General features: G+C 46.0%; 2 protein-coding genes across 3 annotated transcripts in view; one reads left to right on the top strand and one right to left on the bottom strand.

Annotated features, from left to right (window-relative positions):
- The window catches only part of ERI2 (ERI1 exoribonuclease family member 2), a 66,033-nt gene extending 51,473 nt beyond the window's left edge, over positions 1–14,560 (bottom strand). Inside the window, exons 1-2 of the mRNA XM_078665088.1 lie at positions 14,317–14,560; positions 10,636–10,698 (exon numbers count right to left, since the gene is read on the bottom strand). Of these exons, the coding sequence (XP_078521214.1) occupies positions 10,636–10,658 (23 nt within the window). The 5' untranslated portion in view covers positions 10,659–10,698; positions 14,317–14,560. The remainder of the gene's footprint in view (positions 1–10,635; positions 10,699–14,316) is intronic.
- A 206-nt stretch (positions 14,561–14,766) lies between these two features.
- The window catches only part of REXO5 (RNA exonuclease 5), a 350,267-nt gene continuing 341,536 nt past the window's right edge, over positions 14,767–23,497 (top strand). For both annotated transcript variants that reach the window (XM_078665078.1, XM_078665077.1), the window contains exon 1: positions 14,767–14,954. The gene's annotated coding sequence lies outside the window, so the exon portion shown is untranslated. The remainder of the gene's footprint in view (positions 14,955–23,497) is intronic.

Genomic DNA, 23,497 nt, shown 5'->3' with positions numbered 1-23,497 from the left:
GGTTAATTAATTGTTCGAGTCATTGGATCATTTTGCCACTCTCGTGCGACGTAGGCTTATCAGCCAGAGCACGGGTCCTGAGAAGGCGCTGTTGCCCATGTCCTCGAACCGGTCAGATGCGTCTACGGGCGGTTGAGGCAGTTTCCACAAGTGCCTCACCGGCAGCACAAGCAAGTTTGGGAGGAACTCCTTGTTGAGCTCTAGAGCAACATACATCTTTAGCAGGCGTTTCCTGACCAACCCACGCTTCTGACACCGCCTTAGAGGTAGGTTTTCCACATGTGCATGGAGCATTGCAGCGCCACCTGGTGGCATTTTGATAAAATTGCAGCAAGTTACATGACAGCTTGAGCACCGACGAGGGGCTGCCCTAAGTAATATAAAGGGTGTTTCTTTTTCTACACAATTGACTGTGCTCCCTCACCCTCATTGATGATGAACCAGACCAGGGATCACAAATATTCCTCCTTTCAGGGCCCTGAGGAAGAATGACCATGCCTTCCTCCAGTTGTGGACTAGGCATTGGGATCAGGTGGACAAATTGACTAGATGTATTGCTTGGGTTTTCAGTGACCCTGCTTCTATGGAAGCTGGACCTAGTGGTAATGGGGGAAATAAGTCCCCGAAGCAGGACGTAGGGCACCTGCAAGGTTTTGAGTGTGCACGCTTAGAAATATACCCTACCGGGAGGAAGACTATCCCGGAGCGAAATGTGATGAGGTTGCCTAAAATCAGGACCCTGGTAATTGGGTTCCCTATTGAGGGGGGAGGAGGCGGAAATAAAAAAATAAAAATATCGGACGGTGTTTGAGATTGAAGGCGACGCACCCAAGACGAGGACTCACCTGCTCGAAGAGCATATCCCGACACAGGAAGCCAGGACGGAACTCCAATGGTGGATCCATCACCTCAAGGCCTGAAATGTGAGCGATCTTCACGACCACACCAAACATGGATGCCAACCGACTGACTTGGGATCCAGATGCCGAGATGAATCGTTGGGAGGGGCATCGGTTGGTGGCGGAACTACAGTTACATATCAACTGCCTGGAATTCCTGGCCGGATCCTTTGCAGTCAAATCCCTCACCAGGGACAGTGTGTCCTGCTGTGTTCTACTACGAATGGACAACATTTTGGCAGCCCTTAACATCCATCGATTAGGAGGCACCAAACTGTGAACATGTGTAGTGATACTGATTACCATTTCTATAGCATGCATTACAAAACTTTTTTTTAATGCTTTTTTAAAGATCACCACCCAACTCATTGATTTGATCAAAATCCTCCAAACAATGTAAGGTTGATGATACCGGCAAGGATTTAAATTTATGCCAGGTAGGTCTCATCCACATGTTTCCAGCCTGTGCATAACCTACTGAACTATCTCTCAATATTAGGACTTGTAATGCGCAATTCATTTAAAGCCATTTTTAATTTTGCTGCGACAAGATAGACATCCTATAGAGTTTCCTTTCACACACCCCCCATGTATGCCATGCAACACAGTCTGGGGGGGGGGGTTCTGCCAAAAAAGACAGAAGTGTGCAAAACTCTTGCATTTTTTTTGCAGTTTTATATAGCACAGACTTGACATGAAGGTATTGGAGGGCTTTACATCAGCATCAGTTAAACATTCAAAGGCAAAAGCAAAGGCGTTGGGATAACTAAGGGTCAGGTGAACTTATGCACATCGCATAAAGTAGTCTCAATCTGCAACCAGTATTTTTCCTACTTGTGTGGACCCCAACTATGTACAAATTCCAAATCTGAATGAGTCACAATGAATATTCATGATGTAGGTCGCAAATAGCGACTCGATTATACACAATCACAGGGATAATGATCTGCAAGGGTCAGCAGACCACCATGTCCGATAGCTTTTCAAATGAAGATTTAAAAAAAATTGTATCTGCCCATTTTCTTTAAAGTCAAAGGGGCTGAACTCATCAATTGGGCTTCTGAAAGAGACACTCCCAATATGCCCTTCCAAGTACTGAATCAATGGAGTCCAAACCAATTTTAGAAGCAGTGGAAATATTAAAGATTCCTAAAATGGGTTTAGTACATTGCAAGAAACATTTCAGTGGGAAGGCACAGCTATTTGGACTGCTTGCGATCATAAAAACGCTTATACAACATGCTTCCTTATCTGCACAAGAATAAACAGTTTGGTGAAGCTGAAAATCTAAAACTACAATAGTTACTTGTTATCAGGATCTCGACTTTCCCACTAGATTTTGATGAGTGAGCCAAAAAAGACTGGGTTCAGTCTTCAAAGGCATAATATCCATTGAACACGTGTTGCAATCCAGTTTTATTATCACACACTACTACAAACTCTAGGCGAATTCGAGGTTCTTCCAATCTTGCAGAGATAACCAAAGACAGAAAATGAATGCCCAAGATCACCCAACTTCGTCCCATTCGGAGACCAGGATACAAAACTATTCTCCCTGGTTCCACAATTCCTAAAATGCCCACTCGATCACTGATGTGGGGGTGGCTTCGATAGCAAGATGCAAAGAAGGCTGTCCTCAGGGGTATGACACTGTTGGGGGCCAGGCCCAGATTTTGATGTAGCATATTTTGATCAGCATATTTTGTGAAAGTGGTAAAAGTGTGGTTAGATGTGTAAAAAAAAAAAAAACGGAAAAAACCCACAAACACTTCCTAGACTCTTCCCTCTATTCCTTTTCAATCGAAATTAATTTCATATTTCACTATACTAATTGACCACTAATCCTGCATGGATTCTGGAGTAGCGTGCTACTAGCCGAATCAGTGCTTTGATGCTTCGTCAGGGGTAGTAAGCACTATGTAAATGCAATTTCAATACATTCATCGAGCATCTCATTTACATGGTGTGAGAAGCTGGCTTAGTATATGGTGCACTTTTTGTAAGTGGACACCCTGCACTAATCCAGAGGACCCTTATAGGGAGTTTAGTGGTCTTAGACAACCTTAGAAAGCCCTTTAAGTGGTAGCTGTGGAGAGCAGCCTTCCGGCTTAGTCCAGAAGGAGTGTAAAGCAGCTTGTTTTACCAGAACATAATCCTATTGGTATAGACTAAGTGAAAAAGAACCACACAGTTCATTTATAAAAAATACCCATTTATTATAAGACACTCACTAACACATACAGATATCTCCTACCCAGAGATGTACACAATGCACACAATACTATGCAATAAAATCAGGTATGTAGCACGAATACACAGTGGTCGCCAGGGGAAGACCAAACCATATACTAAAATAGTGGTATGCGAACCACAACTCAAGTCAAGACTATACCTAGAAGACGTAGAAGTGTTGGGGAGCCAAGGAACCACCCAGGGTAAGTAACCAGGAACCCCACGGAGACAGTGTGCAGAGTGGGAACATGACTGCGGGCTCAATACAAGTAAATGGGTAAGTCTCAATTGTAATTTTAAAGAAGGACCCTTCCCAGTGGGCCCTGAAGAAACCCTGTGGAAGACGGAAGGTTAGTGAGCTACCCCACCCATGTATACCCTAGGAACCAGGATGCCTACACCAGGTAACCCAGGTGTATAGGTGCGAGTGGCGTCAGAAACCGCTGTTGAACTCAATGGAGGACGTCAGAAAGATGCAGCTGCTGGAGAGGGTGATGAAAGTGTCTGGTGGTACCCAAAGGTGGATTCAAGATGAGGTACCTGCAAGCAGAGGGGACAGTCTATGCCACTTATGAGTGACCAGGGGGCCTGGAAGACTAATGGCCACTATTGTCAAGTGTTGCAGGAGAGATGACAGTGACTTTGGAGCTGCAGCTGTGAGGACCAGGCAACGCGTTGTTAGACCAGGAGCCATTCAAGAGCTGTCCCACTTCGAGAGTTGAGAAGTCTGTGTCCGTCGGGAGCACCAACAAGCCTGGGCAACTGCAAACAACGTGGAAAGCGAAGAAGGTGTAACGACTGGACCAGCAAGGTCCAGGTGACTCACCACAAGCAAGGGAGTCAGGGCAGGCCCAGAGCAATCAGGAGAGCATGCACAAATCGAAGAAGTCCCTCAAGAGGACCCTCAGGCCGGCAGCACTAGAGTCTCAAGAGGACCTCGAGCAGTTCACCAAAGATGCAAGCCCACGGTGCAAGTGATGCGGTGAGTAGGGAGATCTTGGTCACAGGAGAGGCTCGAGGTTGGGGCTACTTGGAGCACGAAGATCTTGGAAGAACAAAGCCAACAAGCCTTTTCAAAAGCAAGTCGATGCTCAGGGGTTCGGTTCCTGGGGCTCCAACAAGGGATACTGGCCTCAAACTTGGTTGGAGAACAGGGTAGGCCTCGAGGGATGTGAAGAACCACCATCTGTATTGCGGAGCATTGGAGTCGGTAGGAGCATATGATTAGCAGACTGGTAACTTTGTTGCAGTGCCTGCAGATGCAGTGAAGTGACTACTTCACTTTAAGTGAGATTCCTTCAGGTGTCTTGGATGCCCACATGCCTTGGAAGGTTCCTGCATGGAGCACAGGCACAGAATGCCACAGACAAGTGGGGCGAGGAGACCAGGAGCAGGAGTCGTTCCAGTTGCAGGCTTGATACCCAGAGCGAAGTACAGAGTGCCCAGACGGTCGAAGAAGTGGTGTCTTGATATGAATCTTATCCCATCGCTGCCACCAACGTGAGAAGCTGGCTTAGTATATGGGGCACACTTCTGTAAGTGGGCACCCTGCACTAATCCAGACAACCCTTATGGTGATTGGTCGTGGGACAAGATTCATATCAAGACACCACTTCTTTGACCGTCTGGGCACTCTGGACTTTGCTCTGGTATCAAGACTGCAACTGGAAAGACTCATGATGCTCCTGATCTTATCGGCCTGCTGGTCGGCGCAACGTCCGTGTCTGTGCTACAAACAGGAACCTTCCAAGGCCTGTGGGCATCCAAGGCACCTGAAGGAACCTCCCTTGAAGTGAAGGAGTCCCTCACCTGCATCTGTAGGCAGCGCAACAAAGCGGACTGGTTTGCAGATCCTGAGCTCCCACAGACTCCAAAAGGCTCAGCAACACAGGTGGCGGTTCTTCACATCACTAGAGGCCTGCCCTGTCCTCTCACCAAGTTTGAAGCCAGTATCCATCAGTGTCGAAGAAGAGAACCCCTGTGCACCGAGTGGACTTGCCGGTGAAAAGGCTCGTTGGTTTTCTTCCTCCAAGATCTTCGGGCAAGAAAGTAGCCCCAACCTCGAGCCTCCCCGGTGACCAAGATCTGACCTCACTGCATCACTTGCACCGTGGTCCTGCATCTTCGGTGAGCTGCTCGAGGTCCTCTCGCGACTCCAGTGTCTCCGGCCTGTGGGTCCTCTTTAGGGTCTCGATTTCTGTGAGCTCCCCAGACTGCTCAGGGCCTGCCCTGACTTCCCTGCTTGTGGTGAGTCACCTGGACCTTTGTGGTCCCGACACTGCACCTTCTTCGCTTTCCACGTTGCTTGCAGTTGCCAAGGCTTGTTGGAGCTCACGACTGACACCGACCCTTCAACTCTGGACATCCGAAGTTGGACAGCTAGTTTACGGCTCCTGGTCCTTCACAGTGTTGCCTGGTCCGCACAGCTGCAGCTTCAAGGTCCCCGTCCACTCTCCTACAACACCGGACATTAGTAGGCATTCGGCTACCGTTCCTCCTAGTCACTTCTGAGTGGCATAGACTCCGTTCTCTCTACTTGCAGGTACTTCTCATCTTGAATCCAGCCTTGGGTGGACACTATCGCCTTTTCCTGAAGTCCTCCATTGAGTTAGACTGCGGTCTCAAATGCCACTTCACACCTATGTATCCGGCTTCCCTGGTGTAGGTATCCTGGCTCCTAGGGTATCCACGGGTGGGATCGCTCTCCAACCTTCTGTCTCCACAGGGTTTCTTCAAGGTCCACTGGGAAGGGTCCTTATTTAAAATTGCAACCGCGCCTTACCCAATGACTTGTATGGAGCCCACGGTCGTGTTCCCACTCTGCACACGGCCTCCGTGGCGTTCCTGGTTACTTGCCTTTGGCGATTCCTTAGGTCCCCAGCACTTCTACATCTTATAGTCTTGACTTGAGTCGTGGTTCGCATACCACTATTTTAGGATATGGTTTGGTCTCCCCTGGGAGACCACTGTATTCATGCTACATACCCATTTTTATTGCAAGTATTGTGTATATCTCAGCGTAGGAGATATCAGTATGCGTTTGTGTCTTATAATAAATACATATTTTTAGAAATACACTGTGTGGTTCTTTTTCACTTAATCTATACCAATAATAATATGTTTTGATAAAACAAGATGCTTTACGCTCCTTTTGCACAAAGTCTGAAGGCTGCTCTTCACAGCTAAAACTTGGAGCTTTCAAACGTTGCCTAAGACCACTAAAATCACCGTATGGGTCGTCTGCATTAGTGCAGGGTGCTACACTTACATAAGTGTGCACCATATACTAAGCCAGCTTCTCACACGGCATCAGCAAAAAGCATTGACAAAATGGCAAGACCTAGTGGCTTTGCCAAAGCTAGTTTAAATGAACCTGCAAACTATTCAGGTTGAAGTCAGTGGTTTATATACCCAACTATAGTACGAGGGATACAAAGTAATAATCACCAAAACTAACTAAGCACATTTACAAACTAATGAAGAACTTGAATATGTGACTGGGTAACAGGATTCATGTGAATAACCGAGAGGGAACTACTCTTATTAGAAAGTATGCTTATAGCTTATTAGAAATAAAATCTAAAAACATTCGCTAGGAATTGCCAGAATCCAGTCTTAGGAAGCCCTTCCTCTATCAAAATGATCTGAAATGAATGATCTGGGAGGTTGCCCTTTACCCAACTTTTAGCTAGTATTAGAGCAACAAAATTTTACGTGTGGATAAATTCATAATGCCAGAAAATATTAGAAGAAGAATGGTGTATTTTTCAATATTTGACATTGGTAGATTCATTAAGGCTTTCCATTACTTGCTATTGAAGTCCGTTGCAAACAACATTTCATGTAAGCTTTACAGGATATGAGATTTGCACAATACACAAAGATCTCTGCAGGAGGTGTCATAACGAACAAAGCCATCTTACTAGCGAATACATATTACTTTGTAAGGTGTAATCATTTGAATACTGTGGAAATCTGTATGCAACTTGATGCTGACATTTTCAGATCTTGCAGCAAAACACATGGCATCATTTGTGATGGGACTCTGACCTTTTCGCTCAACTTAGCTGTCTTCTGTAAAACAAAAAGTTTTTTTTTTTTTTTTTTTTTTTTTTTTTTAAAGGTCTGATGATCCTCTCGTCACTTCCACTGGTTCACTTAGCCGAGCCACCTGCTAATGAGGAAAATGAGATTACAGTATCACCGGCTTCCTTCAGAAGAGACAGTCTGGTTGCCAATACAGTTGGAAATCTTGCTAACCAGTAGTGTACCGATGTTCTGCTGGGCCCTTAAGTGCAGGGTTGGAGAGGGGCAACCTGACTGGCATCAAGGTCACAGAATAAGTCTCAGAAAAGCAGAGCGCATCTCACCACTTTGTACCCTTTATCTGGTGGCATATTACTTGGTGAATGAATAAGTTGTACCCACCAACATAGGATAATCTGTAACCATGTACTCGGAGGTTATTTTGTAGCATTTTCCAGGAGAGGGAATGAAGTCACAGGTCAGTTATTTCTGTAAATGTAATCATGAGCTTCATATGCACAAGTGTGTGATTATGGAGGGCTCTTACTTGAACTATGAGGCAGACAGGCTTGCAATGCAACAGTTCCAATGTACATAAGTTATTCATTACAGGCTCCCTTTGAGTTAAGCGGGTATAAAAACAAATTCAATATTTCCACAAAGCCAAGCCTTGATGAACCTATGGCAGATTGGGTAAACAGTAACATATGAAAACAAGCCAACCTGATCCTCAATTAATAAATATTGAGGTTATGTCCATTTGGTGGCATGTGGTGATAGCATAGATTCTTAGTAACTTATGGAGTATTTTTAAATCTTGCCTAAGTCAGCACATGCCCTGTCTCTTGTGAGAACTTTGGTTTTCTAGAGACCACCCACAACTTACCACTGGTTGGCTTCATTGTCCCTCATCTGCTGGTTTCTTATTGGTCCTCTTAGTGGGATGGCCCCAGCCCTTGAGCATGGGCTCATTCATTTAGTCCCTCTACTGCTTATTTTTTTTAAAGCAATACTTTTTTCTTTGTGTTTAAGTATTCTACAAGAGAGGATATTTTTCAGCTGTCTCCTTTGTGTACTTCCTACCCTTCATGCTACTCCTGTCTACCGACCCATGCTCTCTGAATGCCACAGTCTCCCACCCTCTGTTGTCAGTCTGCTTGCTCCCAGCCACTCGCACCATTTGTTCTCTGTGTTAACTCTCATCTGCCATAAAAAAAAAGCCTGTGACCGACATGACTGGCAGCATCATATAGCTCTCCCCATCCTCCAATGCCCATGCTGCCCTCCCTCTCTTTGCAATCGCCTGTTGGAAATCGAAAAAAAATAAACTATGATATGACAATCATTAGAAGTGTGATAACACTTCCCCCATGCTGATGTACAACATGGCTAAAACAAATTGACAAACCCAATACTTCCTGTAGGTGAGACCTATCCGCTTTGGCAATGCTTGTTTATATATAGCATTACATTCCCTACATCTACTCCATTATGCTTTAAACAGCTACAATGTCCCAGTCAAGCCATACCTAGACTGCAAATGCAAACTGCCTAGGACTTCTGAATGCCTTACACATGGACCAGAAAAGGAGTACGCTTCAGAGTTATAGTGCTTCTAGACCACCACCTATAGATCCAGTCTCATTTGTTTTCATAACAAGCGGGTCTACAACATCCCAAAAAAAATCAGTTCAGAAGATCTCTACATTACTCATTGAGAATGTAGAAGGCGGACGCTGAATTACTTCAAAGGAATGACTATATTCTTCCCAAAATACTATCTCAAATCATTGTCTGTACACATTCGGACTGTAAAGAGCATCCACAAAAGACTTCTTGGGAAAGAACCTATGCGATAGGCCATTATTTTCCAAGATCATTCCCCAGTACTCTCCAAGGCCTTATAGGCACAACATCCAAATATCCTACTAAAAACAAAAGTTGTAGCACAACTTAATGAATTCTAGAATTTTACGAATCACTTAACCTTTCAAAAAGTCACGAAAGTCCCACATTGAAGCCTACCCACGTCACTATATAAATATATATACACACACACACTTACTAGACAATCCATCCACATAGGCATCAATTTTGTAGGATACAATTTAAAAAGTCAAATATTTGAGACCTAAATTAAATATGTAGCAAAATATCTAAAAATAATTTTGCACTTATCAAAAACTTTGGAACGGCAAAAGCAACTGCAAAAGTACTCAACTTTGTTAACTGAAAACGGTCTTTGCTCAAAATCCGGAGTTCAATGAAATTGGCTTTAAAAATAATGCAACTCTTCTCACGCACTAGAGAACATATCAATAACATATGTAACTATGTATCTTTTCAATGAATACTACAACTACACAAACCATTTGTAAAAAGATGGTTTTATATTTCTGTTTAATGGGGGACCTCTTCTCTTTTATAATAACTTAAATATACATTAAATTTGCAGGCTCGCTCCCGGATAACAGAAGCCAAAGAACTTCTCTATTCAATATACTTACGGTCATACGAAATAGTGATTCCTTACACATTTTTCTATTTGTTCATCTTACTGACACTTTGGGACATTAATTTACATTGGACATCAAGTCAATGAGTTTCATAGTCGTCCAATACAATGCTTCCGCACGACACAGCTCATTTTACAAGAGTTTAATAACTTAGGTTAGACTCCTAAAATTAAGGAAACCTAAAATGACTATTCAGTTCATTCAGAAATGTAAAAAAACAGTGGTTGCCACTGAATTAGCCAAGCTATACAGCAAGCCACTCAACTAAGTCACCCAGCAAAAAGCAAAGAGTCTGCTACACCTGTAAACTATAGAAATTATAGAGGTTGCACTTGATAAATAATAAAGACCTTTAATGAAAGGGAAAATATTGCAAGTCAGATTACATCTGTAAAAAAACTAAACTGGTCCAATTGTTTAAATAAAGTGAGATTACCTCATTGAAAGGTAATCCGTATTTTACCAAAACAAAAGATCAAGATAAAAAAGGATATGAAAAATATAATGCCTACATCTACCGCAAAGTTTAAGAGGCATTAATGAATACACATGCAATATATTCTGTGCTGGTGTAGCTGTAATTTGTGTTGAGTTAAAGGATGACATTTTGCCTCACCAAGCATTGGTTTTTCACATGGTATGTGCATTAGAATATTTTCCGGTTGGCTTTGAGCCACCCAATTGCATAAAACGTACCTGGTCCTAGGGACCAATTAATTTTGCTCTGAATGGCTGAAAAGTTTTATAACTCACTTTGCAATACAATTGTTTGAGATGCGGAAAAAAAGCAAATTACACACTGAACATGAATTCAGCAATGTTTATATAAGTGTATTATACAATGTAGTTGATAGATATCGAACTTAATTGCTAACAGCCAGTTAAAGGTCATTTAACATGTTGACGTCGCTATGGTAAAGGTCAGACTGAATTGTGGAATAGTGGTGATCTACATTACTTACTTTGCCAAGTGCTTGGTTGCCATCTTGCTGTAGAGGTTCACCGTTTAGGCGGTCTGCCTCCTCCTAAACAATGGGGCAACATAATTGTTATTATCGTGTTCTAATAAGGTTTTATGTAACATACCAAATTAAATAAAACCAAGACAAAAAATAAATAAAAAATAAATAAAAAATAAAAGAAGATTAGCTACCGAGTGAAACCGCAAACAACTTTTTGTTGGGGATGAATAGTATAAAAAATAAATAAAAAGACATCGTATCACATTTTAACATAAGATTTGTTGCATGATTTGCATGCCAAATATTTTAATTGCCGGACTCATTGACTAGCTTTTGTAGCCGTACCAAACCCTTTGATTGGCCCAGCCTCACCGCTCCCTGTAAATTTGTTGGTTAACCCACCTCTATTAAAAACAGTTATTGTTCCGCCTCAAATATGCTAAACAAGTTACATTCGCTACTTATGGTTATCAATGCACACAACAAAACTTAATTTGTGCCACCTAGAAGGTTTCTCCTGATGGCTCCTTTGCTCATTTTTGTACCATCGGCATATCAGTATTTTGAGCATGATGAGTGATGATATGTGTTGTGCGCATTGGTAACCATTACTGATTAAATTCATTGGTGCGTGCTACTGAACCAGAAACAGAACTCAGTCATAGTCGAAGTCAGAGTTTATGTTTCAGCTGCCATAAAATAATAAAAACTGCAGATAACAAATAAATACAATGGAAATTTCTTAAGAATGTTAAAAATGCAATCCATTGGAAAATAGTCTCAGTTAAGCACAACATTGCATTCCAGTATAGTAGTCAAAGTCATGAAACACAAAAATAGGAGTGCAAAGAATAAAACACTTAGGTGATATAGACCATTCCACAGTTAAGCACAGCATTGCTTACCAGCCTACCAATCATTAAATATGAAAGTGCACGTGCAAAAAATAGAATAAAACACTTAGCTGATATTTACCATCCCATTTTAAACAGTCAGACTGTTAAAACTAAAACGACAATCCTGAACATTATCTGTGCCATCTTGTCTGATGGATGGAAGTTCCTACGTGCACATAAACTGCAGTCATTCTGACCGACCGCAGCCATTTTGTATTCCGTTGGTCACCTTTGGTCAGAGGGATGCTAGTAAGGGCAGGGTGAAACAACCTGGTATGTGAACTGGGGGCTACAAACTATTGCCACGACAAACATCAACACCACCTGCTGCCACAAACTTGTTTTTCCTCTCATCTCGGTTTACAGGCAAACCCATGGACATTCCTACACAAACAGGTTCCAAATACCAAACAGACTCTTGCAAACATGGTTTATTGCACTGCACACACAAAGACTTGTTTTTGCCAACAATGGGACCTGTTTTTATCAGCAGAACGGGACTCTTAGATCTGGCCGGTCTCACATGTTTTAGACCCTGAAACAAGGTCCAGCTGCAAGATTAAATGGTCTGTTTTGACCTAGGTGGGAGGAGAATTAATGTTGGGCTTGTGTAACCAATGTTGGGCTTGTGTGACTCCAAGCTTGTACGTGGGTGTAGAGCGGGATCGCTGTGCTGGAGTCAGCGGAGTCAACGAGGTGGCGCAGGAATAGTGGCCCGGGATTGCGCAGGTCCCGTAGAGGAGGAGACACTTCACCCAGAAAGGGGGGGGGGGGGGGGGGGGGGGGGAGCGACAGCAAGGAGTTAGCTGCTGACGGGCGGGGCCGGAGGAGGGCCTGTCGGCTGCCTGAGGAGAAAGGCGACGCCGCAAGGAAGACACTAATCTCCCGCGCAGGATCGATCGCGCGGACCTTCAGTAAACCTGTTAACTGCGCCTTGGTGAAGAGCGGAGTGAGGTGCAACCAGCGTGCCGTGAGTGAGTGCGTCCTCCTCTTCCTGCAGGCTTGAGGCAGAGCGATTTGGCCTGTAAGGGGAGTTGACGCGGGACTACGGCGCTGGTGGTGGAAAGCGGTTGATTGGAGGCACCAGCCTCACTAACTACAAGTAAGCGGGGAACTGGGGGACAAGGGTCGTGGTCCCAGAAACCTACGCCACAGGCCCTGGTGTTTAGTTTGATGCAAAAGAACTCTGTGGAACTGTGCGCTAGCCAGTGAGAGTCAGCCTGACAGGACTATCGATGAACTTGTGACTTGATACTCAACCAATCTAGTGCTAATACTGGCGGGTTGGTAAAGCGACCCAGGGGAGCCAGGGTGTGGTAAAATCCCCCAAGATTCTGGATGTGTATTGACCCCGCGCATTCGAAAAGAGAATAAGGAGGGGGAGGGGAGAAACATAGGAGTAAAAGTTGGCAACTGCTGGGTAGTTACATTGGATAATCCAACTGAATAAACTACACTGTGGTCACTAAATGGTCCTAGGGCATATTGTTGCTAAACTGATTAAATGTGAAATGTTATTTCATTGAACCATAACTAAACAACCTGAGAATAGCCGAATTGAATGTAACAGGTGTAAATGATAGAACTGATGGGAAAAGATACCGAATGTGCACCATTTTATGCTTAACAGAAAATAACTTTTATAAAAAGGTACCGGTATTTTTCTAAACTGGTGTAGGGTCATTTGTTTTTGGTGAGTGGACATTGAGTTGCTGTAAGTGAGTGATGTAAGCACAACACGTCTGCCTTTGGAGTTTAGCCTTATCCGCTCTGCGCCAGGCTACTCTATGTGGACTGGTAACCCCAGGTCTAACACAGAGTTAGTGAATACCCAAGACGAAAAATGACTCAGATTAATTTGCTTAAGTGTAAACTTATTTTTCCATTACAAAGTTCCCAATAAGACTGCTTGCTCCATGACAGATCGGCGGAGCAGTAATGAAACAAGCAAACAATCTTGTACTGGCTGAAGCCAAAAAGGTGTTGTGCCATATTCATATTTGAGTCACTTCTGTCTTGGACATATAAGTATATGTACACATGCACCATCTGTAATAAAAAAAACTGAGAATAAAAAAACAAAAAAAAGTCGCCTCAAAATTCAAAAACATGTATTTAACCCATAGAACCCAAGAATATATCAACAAAACGGTATTTATTAAAAGTGCCAATTTTTTAATAAAAACTTGGCTATTGTCCTGCCCGCTTCCTAAAAACAATTCCATTAGGGAACTAAGAGGCAAGTCAGTTAATAGCCTACGCATAGCCAAGGTTAGTATTATAGATGAAGCAAAATAATAGACTTCATCACAAAAGATGTATGTACAGTGCACGCCCTGAACGTATGTATTGCATTCGAAGGTGTGCTCATACATGAGAAAGAAGAATAAGGTGGCCCAATGGATTTTAAATATGTTCCTATGATCACACAGTTTGCGAGCAGGGAAGCCGGGATTTACAAGTTTAGTTGTTTAACAACGCGCACTTCAGCGAGTCTCAGAGGAGTATATTTTCTATGTCCGGTTTTATTTCAAAGGTTAACATCTTGTCTTCAGTTCTTGGCGCTTGAGGTTAGCAGGTGGTGGCATGCAGAAACCACGTGAAAGCTCGGCTCGTTTTAGTCTCAAGGGTCCAGGAATACTACGAGCCGAGCCAGGCATCTAGCTCAAGCTTTTAGTGGCTCGCCCACCTCTATCTAAAACCATTCAAAACTTGAGTAAGACATGTACAGTTAGCTAATTAGTTAACGTTGAGAAACGTAGAATTGTTTTAATGTAATACATACCCGACTTTGAGAAGATTACATTTTCTTGACAAGTCCACTCCACCGCTTGCAGGTACACATACCCCTACTCAGCGCTCGATGCCTTACAGAGCCATATTATTGAACCCAGCCCGATATCGCAGGTGTTAATGCTCCCTGGATCACAGCCACCCTCCAAACACATACATGACAAGCAGCCTTCTCGCAAAAACAGAACGAACACGACCCAAAATAATACTCCCGCCCTAGTGTATTTAAAAAATCTGGTTGCCTCCGTTACGTCAATAAGTGACGGCAAGTCGAGTCAATAAGAAACCTAGTTTACATTGATTGACAGCCTAAGAGGCCGAAGTAGGCGGACCCTACCTGTTGTATTTGTAGATGAAGTCTGCGATTGGTTAAAAATGATCCGCCCCGGAAAATGAATTTCCTTGCGGGTTTTGCACGAACGTCATCACGACTCGGAAGTGATTGTCCAACTACACGTGAACCGGCACTCATGCCGTTCTGTTTGTGGTTCACGCTGTCAACAGTGGAGAAGGGGACCCATAGATAGCATAGCACTGGAGAAGTGGGTCTGCAAACAGAATATGGACTGGGCAGTCTTGACGCGCGTATCCAGCTGAAAGAAGCGTAACACCAACGGCCAACAGCAGCTCGTAAGTTGGCAGGGTAAAGGGGTAACGATGCCGAATTCAGAATAGGGCACCCTTGAATCAAGTTACCAGCTTATTTTGGGAATTGGGCACCTGATTTCTGCGTTGTTTAAGTTTCTGTAAAAAATATCTATTTGAATTTTGATCTAAGTCTTATATATAATCTTTACTGGCGCTCCATTGCTCATATTGCCATCTGGTATTTTGATAGTGACAAGACGGATTTCGCTGTCAGACAATTTACATTATAAATGAAGTGTGTGCTTGTTCACTGTATTGAGATTGGCGGGGTGTGCGCGTATAATGTGAAGTTATTTGCATTTACATTCTCAGTCTGCCATTATATGTTGGACGTTAGTTAGTTATGTACTTATGAAACAAATTGTTATAAAGAATTAATTCAGTAGCCAAGATGTAGATGAATGAGGAAGGTTTATTATTCTTAGGATGGTCTTGTAGTAGATCTGTTTTAGCCGCACCAGGAGCAGCCTCCCTGCTGCTCAGCCCTTACTCCAACTTGTGGTGACGGTGGTCACCGGGACAAAAGCAACCCTAGGCCGCAAGATTGGGCCTTTGCTAAATGAATAACTGACACTGACACAAGATGTACTACTCTGGGCCAAAGAGCCCGAGCGGTCTCGCGCCCCTTTATTTATTCGTGCGTGCATGTGTGAACGGGCCGGGTGGCTCCGTTATTACATCCCTCCAATCTTTCGGATACATAGGTTCTTCTCTGGGGAGCACTCAGATCTTGTGTGCGCACCACGCAAAGTCTTTCAGTCTCTGGCTGGGGGTCGGATTCGGCCGGAGACCATACTTCTGGCTCCAGGAGTTCTTGCTCGCTTCCGACCCTGCAGGATCCTCCGCGGGGATGGTCTCACACACTGCAGGATCTTCCCTGACTTCTGTCGCTTCTGGTTCTCTCCGAGATTGTGTCTGAGTTTCCTCCGGTTTACTCCGTGGGATCTCCACCGGGATAGTTTCTTCTCCGCACTCCAGCTCTTCGGTCGGTAGATAATCAGTCCCCAGGTCCCTGGGGACTCTCTTGAACCAAGATATGTTTCTGGTGACCACCCGGGTGCCTCGCATGGCCGATACCATGATCCCGTGGGTGTTGACTACTTCCCACACTTCAGGTTCATATGCAGTGCGGTACTTCCAGTTCAGGTGACGGTCTTTTATTATCACTCTGTCGCCAACTACAAAGTTAATTGGTTGGGCTCTTCGAGCCTGGCTCGCTTTGTCATTGGACGACTTCCTTCTTCCTTGTGTAACGTTCTGGTCTAAGTCCGTTGGATTCCAGGACAGGTCCGCCCGCCGGCACACAGTCCCTAGGGACCTTTCTAAACAGAAACAGAAATGCCACGTCTTCTTTAGCGGACCAGGCCCACGGTTGTCCCGCCTTTGTCAAGACGCGGAGCGGCTCAGAGATGGATGCGAGGTTGGGGATGAACCGGCCGCAGTACGTGGCCATCCCCAAGAAGCTTCGGACTTCAGTGGCCGTCATAGGTCTTGTGGCTGACCGGATGGCTTCCGCCTTCCTCGGATCCACGCGCATCCCATCCCTGGAGAAGATGTAGCCAAAGAAATCCACCGACTCCCTGTAGAAGGAACACTTTGCTCGGTGTAGAGTGAGTCCATTGTCCGCCAGGCGTTGCAAGGTGGCCCGGAGGTGTGCATGGTGGTCTTCGAGAGTCTTGGAGAATACGAGTATGTCGTTGCTTAAGTTGATTACTCCGAGCAGTCCGGAGAGCGTCTCCCTTATGGCGTTTTGGAACACCTCCGCCGATGACAAGACGCAGAAACTCAGCCTTTTGTAGCGACGTAGACCAACGTGGGTGGAAAACGTGGTGATGTTCCGGCTGTCGGGGTGGAGCTCAAGTTGGTGATACCCCGTGTTGAGATCCAACTTCGTGAACCATATTGCGCCATTCAAATCGGCAACGATGTCATCCATAGTAGGCGTGAGATGACGCTCCCTTTTCACGGCCTTGTTCGGTAGGCACATGTCGACGCACAGTCGAATGGCCCCTGGTTGCTTCAGTTTCAGAGCTACAACGAGGGGGGAGACCCTCGGGGTTGGGCCTGACACTTTTTCTATCACCCCAGTTCTTCGAGCTTTCGGAATTCTTCCTCCAGCTTCGGCCGCAGGTGGAATGGCACCCTCCGGTGCCTCAGCGCCATGGGCCGGACCGTGGAGTCCACGTGCAGCTTGAATGTCTTCCCTTTTAGACAACCTAGGCCCTTGAACAGCATGGGGAAGTCCTTGAGCATTTCACGTGCGTGCAACTCGTGCACTTGGTTGGCAAAAAAAACAAGCTCTAAGTCTTCTGCCGTGTGGCAACTAAGGAGGGCTCCTCTCTTTCCTTCCGTGACGTGGAATCTTGTGTTCAGACTCCGGCCATCGCTGGTGATCTCTACCTCCATGACCCCTTTGCAGAGGGAGCGTCTCGTCTCTGTCATACATGTATATCTTTGCTTTGGACGGTAAGAGGGGTGGGCGAGGTACGAGCTTCTCATATTGGACGCTGTCCATCACATTGACCAGCAGTATCTATCAGTGCGTGCACCAGGGATCCTGCCACAGTGATGTCGCAGATAGGCGGTGGCCGTCTCCTGGAGCCCTCTCTGCCAACGAAAGACACGAAGAACACGTCATCTTCCTCCCTTTCAGGGTCGAAGTTTGTCCGTGTGTCGTTACCACAGGGGCCGGAATCCTCCAGTGTCAGCTGTCGCACCCCAGGGGCAAGCCCGCACGGGCCAGGGACGTTGCGACGCCCTCCCCCTCTCCTGCAGACTTTGGCGAAATGGTTGAGCTTCCCACACTGTGAGCATGTTTTTCCTCTCGCGAAACATTTGCCTCCCGTTGGGTGGTCCATGCCACACTTGCCGCACATGGGAGTCTGCGGAGCTCTCGCACCTCCTTTGGACTGGGGAGGCCGTCTGCGGATCACATCCACCTTCTCCACCTTGATCGTGGACGTTCGCTGCGCAGCCGTGGGTCGATTCCTTGCCGCTTCCATCTCGTCCGCCCGGGCAGTGGACTGTTCGTGGGACCTGGCGAGGACCAGTATGTCGTCGACGGAGATGCCTGGCTGCCGTAGGATGAGACGCCTCAGCAGAACTGACCGGCACCCCTGAATGGATCGGGCAGTGTACAGGATGTGGCGAGTTTCCTTAAGCGGGCATAGTAGACATCTATTGTTTCAGCCTCGCCCTGCCGTGCTTTCCGCAGCTTGAACCACTTGAAATCCTTCGGGTGTGCGCGGCGGTGGGGGCGTGTGCCTTCAGGCAGGCCCACGGGAGCCGACAGCTCCCCCCGTGCGAGCGCTTGCTTCAGACGCGCAGCACAGAGCGCGTGGCTTCACTCGCCGGCTCCGCCACGTGGGAGCGGGAGCGCGCTAGGGCAGCAGGACAGTGCGGGTCCCTGCTAGCGGAGGCGGTGCAGCGCAAGGACGGCAATGCGCACGATCGCTCTCACCTCTGTGCTGTTCCGTGCGCTACGGGCCGCACCTCCTTGAACCTGCACCCGACTGAGTGCAGGCAGCAGCAAACTTGCAGGGATCACCCGCAGCCGGGTCAACGCGGCAGCTCTAGCACGGACAGCGCGAGCACCGAGGACACGGTGCCCTGGAACAGATGTGTGTCCGCGGGGTCAAGGCGTGGGACAGACCCGCCTCGTCACCAGTGTGGAGACGGCGGTCACTGGGGCAAGGGCAACCCTAGGCCACAGGATTGGGCCTTTGCTAAATGAATAACTGACACTGACACAAGATGTACTACTTTGGGCGGAACGGTCTCGCGCCCCTTTATTTATTCGTGCGCGCGTGTGTGAATGGGCCGGGTGGCTCCGTTATTACACAACTGACACTCCACATCACAGGCATCCTCACTTTCCATTACATCATCATGCACACCAACATTCCACACAGCACATTTATTTATTAAGGAGTTTTATATACCGCTAGCCTGACCCGAGGGTATCGGAGCACTTCACAACAGTTTTTGAGCAAGATTCATACAATAAGCGGTATTCAACATATAAGTTCGGCAGTCCAAGTGTGCTAAGCAGCATTGAGGTAGTACAAGAGATCTGAGATAACCTCATAGAGTACATGTTGTCTTGGAGTTAAACCAATTAAGGGGGAGGGAGGAGCAGCTGGTGGTCAAATAGCAGGCAGGAGGTAAGTTTTTGAGCAAGAATGTCAGGAAAAGACGACTAACAGGGGATAGCGTTTTGATGGTGGCTATCCATTCGGGAGGGAGCGGTTGAGGAAAAGGACTTGAAGTTGTTTTTAGAATTTTGTGAAGGACAGGATAGTCCTGATACCGAATGGGATGGCATTACAGATTTTGGGTGCGTTTCCGGCGAAGGACTGTGCAGCAATTTTTTGTTTGCGTGTTTTCATGGGGATGAGTAGTAGGGTGCTGGGGCTCCTGAGGTTCCTTGTCAGGCCAACCCTCTTGAGTTTGGCAGCCAAATACTCAGGTTTTCCTTTGTGCAGGGCTTTATGTGTGAGGCAGGCAGTTGTGTATCTGGCCCGCAGTTCGATTGGGAGCCATTTTATGAGTGCTGGTGAGATGTGATCGTATTTCCTGATTCCTGTGATCATTCTAGCTGCTGCGTTGAGAGTAGTTTTGAGGGGGGCTAGGTGAGATTTTTGTTGTAGCAGTTAGGGCGGCATTCCCATAGTCAAGTCTGGATAGCACCAGTGATTGGGTGGCTTGTTTGAGGTTGTTTGTTGGGATGAATGATTTTATTTTGTTAAGTAACTTCAGGTTGATGAAGGCACTCTTTGTGGAGTTCTTGATGTGATTGGCCATGTCTAGTTTTGAGTCTAGGGTCATTCCTAATGATTTAACGGAGTGGGTCAGAGTGTGATTGCCGTTAAGAGTATCTAAAGCTTTTAGCCAGTCTGAAATATGAGGGTTCTCCTCTTTGTTGGAGGTGAGCAGTGTTTCAGTTTTATCTTGGTTGAGTTTTAAGTGGTTAAGCGACAGCCAATGTTGGATTTATTTTAGAGTGATATTTAGTCTGTGAATGTCATCAATGGAAGAGGTTTCAAGATAGATTTGGGTGTTATCTTCATAGAGGTGGAAAGGGATGTTAGCATTTTTGAGTAGGGTGGTGAGGGGTTCCATGTACATGTTGAACAGTTGAGGTGAGAGCACTGAATCTTGGGGGACGCCCCTGTTGACAGGGTGTAGGTTGGAGGTAAAGTTTTTTGTTTTTATCCTTAGTTAGCGGCTGTGTAAGAAGGAGGCAAACCAGCGTAGGACCACCTCGTCAGCTCCTACCCTTTCTTGTAAAGCCTTGATGAAAAGTTGGTGATCAACCGTGTCAAAGGCTGCCAATAGGTCTAGGAGGATGAGGAGGCAGCATTGGTCAGTATCGAGGGATTTGTGGATGTCGTCTGTGATGTTAAGGATCGCGGTCTCGGTGCTGTAGCCTTTTCTGAAACCCGATTGGTGGGGGTCAAGAAGGTTGATGTTATCCATGTGCTGCGTCAGTTGTTGGAGGACACGTTTTTCCAGGATTTTGGATCGAAGGGGGAGATTGGAGACGGGTCTGAAGTTATTCAGTTCCTTGGAGTCAAGGCCTGTTGTTTTAGTAGTGGGGTGACTTGGCCAACTTTGAGGCGTTAAGGTATCATGCCGGTTCTCAGGGAGCTGTTAATGATCTTGCACCAGAACAGGGCTATGGAGAGACTCAGATTTTTGGTCAGTTCGGTGGGAATCAGGTCAAGGATGTGAGAGGCTGGTTTGGAGGTGGAGATCAGTTTGAGGATCTTGGTTTCCGGGATGGGGTTGAAGGACGTCCAGGTTTTTTGGGGTGCTTGGGCGAGCTATCTACTGTCACTGGAGGCAGGTTTTTGCAGACGAGGTTGACGTTGATGTCCAGTGAGCGCACAATCTTGGTGATTTTCTCTTCGAAGAAGTTGGCAAAGTATTCACACAAGTGTTTGGAGGCCTGTAGGGTGGATTCCTGGGGTTTGGAGGTTTGTTGTCTGATGATTTTGAACAGTTTGTTAGGCCTGTTTTATGCGTAGTCCAGGGCGGCGCAGAAGAAGGTGGATTTTTTGCTGCTGATGTGTTTTTCGTATTTCCTTCGTGCTGCTTTGAGTTGTTCAAGTAGGTTTGAGGAGGGGTTGCTCCTCCATAGTCTTTCTGTAGCTCTTAGTTGTCTTCTTTTGTTGTTAATGTCTGTGTTGAACCATGATCTGGATGGGATGTGTCTGTTTTATTTTAGTTTTAAGGGGGCTACTTGATCTAGAATCGATGTCATGTTTGTGTTGTAGTGGGCGGTGAGTTCCGTTGTGGATAGATCGTCCGTGGAGGCAGTGAGGAGAGAGTTAACCCTTCCCTCTAGGTCAGTCAGGTTAATCTGGGTGAAGTTTCTTGTCCATTTCGGCCATTTCGGAGGGTCTTGGTTGGGGGGTTTGGGTGTGATAGGCTGAGTGAGGTGGAAAAGGATAAAGTAGTGGTCGGACCAGTCCACAGGCAGGATGCGGTCTATCATGACCGTGTAGTGTCTTGGGCGATAATGGCGTCTAGGATTGCTCCTTTGTTATGGGTTTCCTCTAAGCAGTGTTGGGTAAGGTTGTTGCTGTGAAGCAGCTCCTTCAGGTTCTGGATTAGCAGGTTGCTTTCTTCATTCCAGTGAAGATTGAGGTCGCCCAGAATAGGGTTGTTCATATCTTGGAGAGAGCAGTAGGCAATCAGGTTGGACAGGTGTTTGGTGAATGTGGTGGTGTTGCCTGGGGGTGGTAAATGAGGTGGCAGATGAGTGTTTTGTTGTTGCTAGTGTTAATGTTGGCGGTTAGGCACTCAACGGTGTTGTAGGTGAAGGAGTTTATTTTCATCACGTAAATATTGTTTTTGTGGATGATCGCTATGCCTCCACCTCTTTGATCTTTTCTATCTTTGTTGGTGATAACAAAGCCAGGGGGGACTGGAGTATCCATGAGTGGAAATGAGGAGTCATTTAGCCATGTCTCAGTGATAAATGATATGTCTATGTCATGGGTGAGGATGGGTTCCGCTAGCTCTGTGGCATACTTGGTGGCTGATCTGCAGTTTATGAGCATGCAGTTTGTGGGGGACGTCTCTGTTGTGTGTTTTATCGTTCGGGGGACCGTGGGGATGATAGTGCGTGTGGCCGGGGGTCCAGGGGATTTTGGAGGGGCCTGTTCTCTTCCCAGTCCTGTGATCACCTGTATTTTGGATTGGGGGTGGCAGAAATAAGATTGTCGTACGAGGAAGCAAGAGCTGCCTCTTCACTCGCATACGTGATATCTCTAGTTCTTTTCGGTCTCTGTGTCTGATGAGAGAGGGGGATAGAGATCCCTTCTGGATGGGGAGCTTTGGGCGGTCTCTGTTGAGAGAGAGAGAGGGAGAGGAGGGAAGAGTAATGGTGAGGCTTTGTGGGTGTGGCGAGGTTGGTAAGGATTTCACTAAGACCCTGGATTATGGTGGTAATTTGGCTTTCAAGCATGGTGAGCCACTGCCCAGTCTCTATGTCAGTGTGGGTGTTCTGGGCGGGAAAGTTAAACCTGGGGGGGGGGAGAGCCAAACGTTGTTAGGTTGCACTTTAGTGGGTGAGGTGCCCGTGTGGGATCTAGGTGGGGTCTGTGGTGCGGGGAGGCGGGGGCAATGTTGTGGCGTGGATGTTAAATTGCACGAGGGACTGGGGAGGGGGTTGGGAGTCACGTACTGTGTGTTGAGGTCGTTCGAAGTGGGTTGGGAGGGAAGGAGGCTGGGGGTCGGAAGAGGGAGGTTGCCGGAGGGGGGTGGAGGGGTTTTGTTTTCTCTTGTAGTGTTGGAGGTGGTGTTTCGCGGCAGGAGGCAGGTGTTACATTCACACTGGCCGAGTTGCAAGGGCAGAGAAACAGTAGAGATGCGTTATATCATAAACCAGTTACAACACTTCTTCCCCTTTTATAATAACACATATAACATTGTGAATACAAGAAGGAAGCATAGCTATTACATAAAGAAACCTGCATGTGAAAATGCGGCAATTGCATCATGGAAACATTGCATATGATGGAACACAACTCAGTTTATGAGATTACATGCATACAAAGACATAAGCTAAAATTCAAAGAAAACATTGCAGAATGTAAGGTGTAAACATTGCATTAACATACCAAAGGCGACACACATCTCCTCCCTTTGCAGAGCAAATGATAATAACAAGAAGTGCAAGGTGGCAACAATGCTCTAATTTAAAGGTAAATCTTGCATACTAAAGGGCTGAAGATGGAACAAAACAGCCCAAAAGTAAACATCCAAATAAGGAAGGAAACAATAAGAAAATGCATATTTCCCTCCACATGCATACCAATTCTAACGCACACACCAAGCAGAAGCATACAAACAAATATGATGCTCCGAGTTACCACCCCAACACACCAGCTGGACAAACTAGCATGGAAATGAGAAATAACACAGAACTTAAACCATAAAAGTAAGAGACAAAACCTCCAAGACGAAACAAGGTACTCCCAAACATAATAAACCACACAGGTCTTTTCTACTCACAC

Source organism: Lissotriton helveticus, chromosome 10, assembly GCF_964261635.1.
Source record: "Lissotriton helveticus chromosome 10, aLisHel1.1, whole genome shotgun sequence".
In the NCBI taxonomy this organism is placed as follows: Eukaryota; Metazoa; Chordata; class Amphibia; order Caudata; family Salamandridae; genus Lissotriton; species Lissotriton helveticus.
Note: the sequence above shows the minus strand (reverse complement) of the source record. Positions and strands in the feature narration are given on the sequence as shown.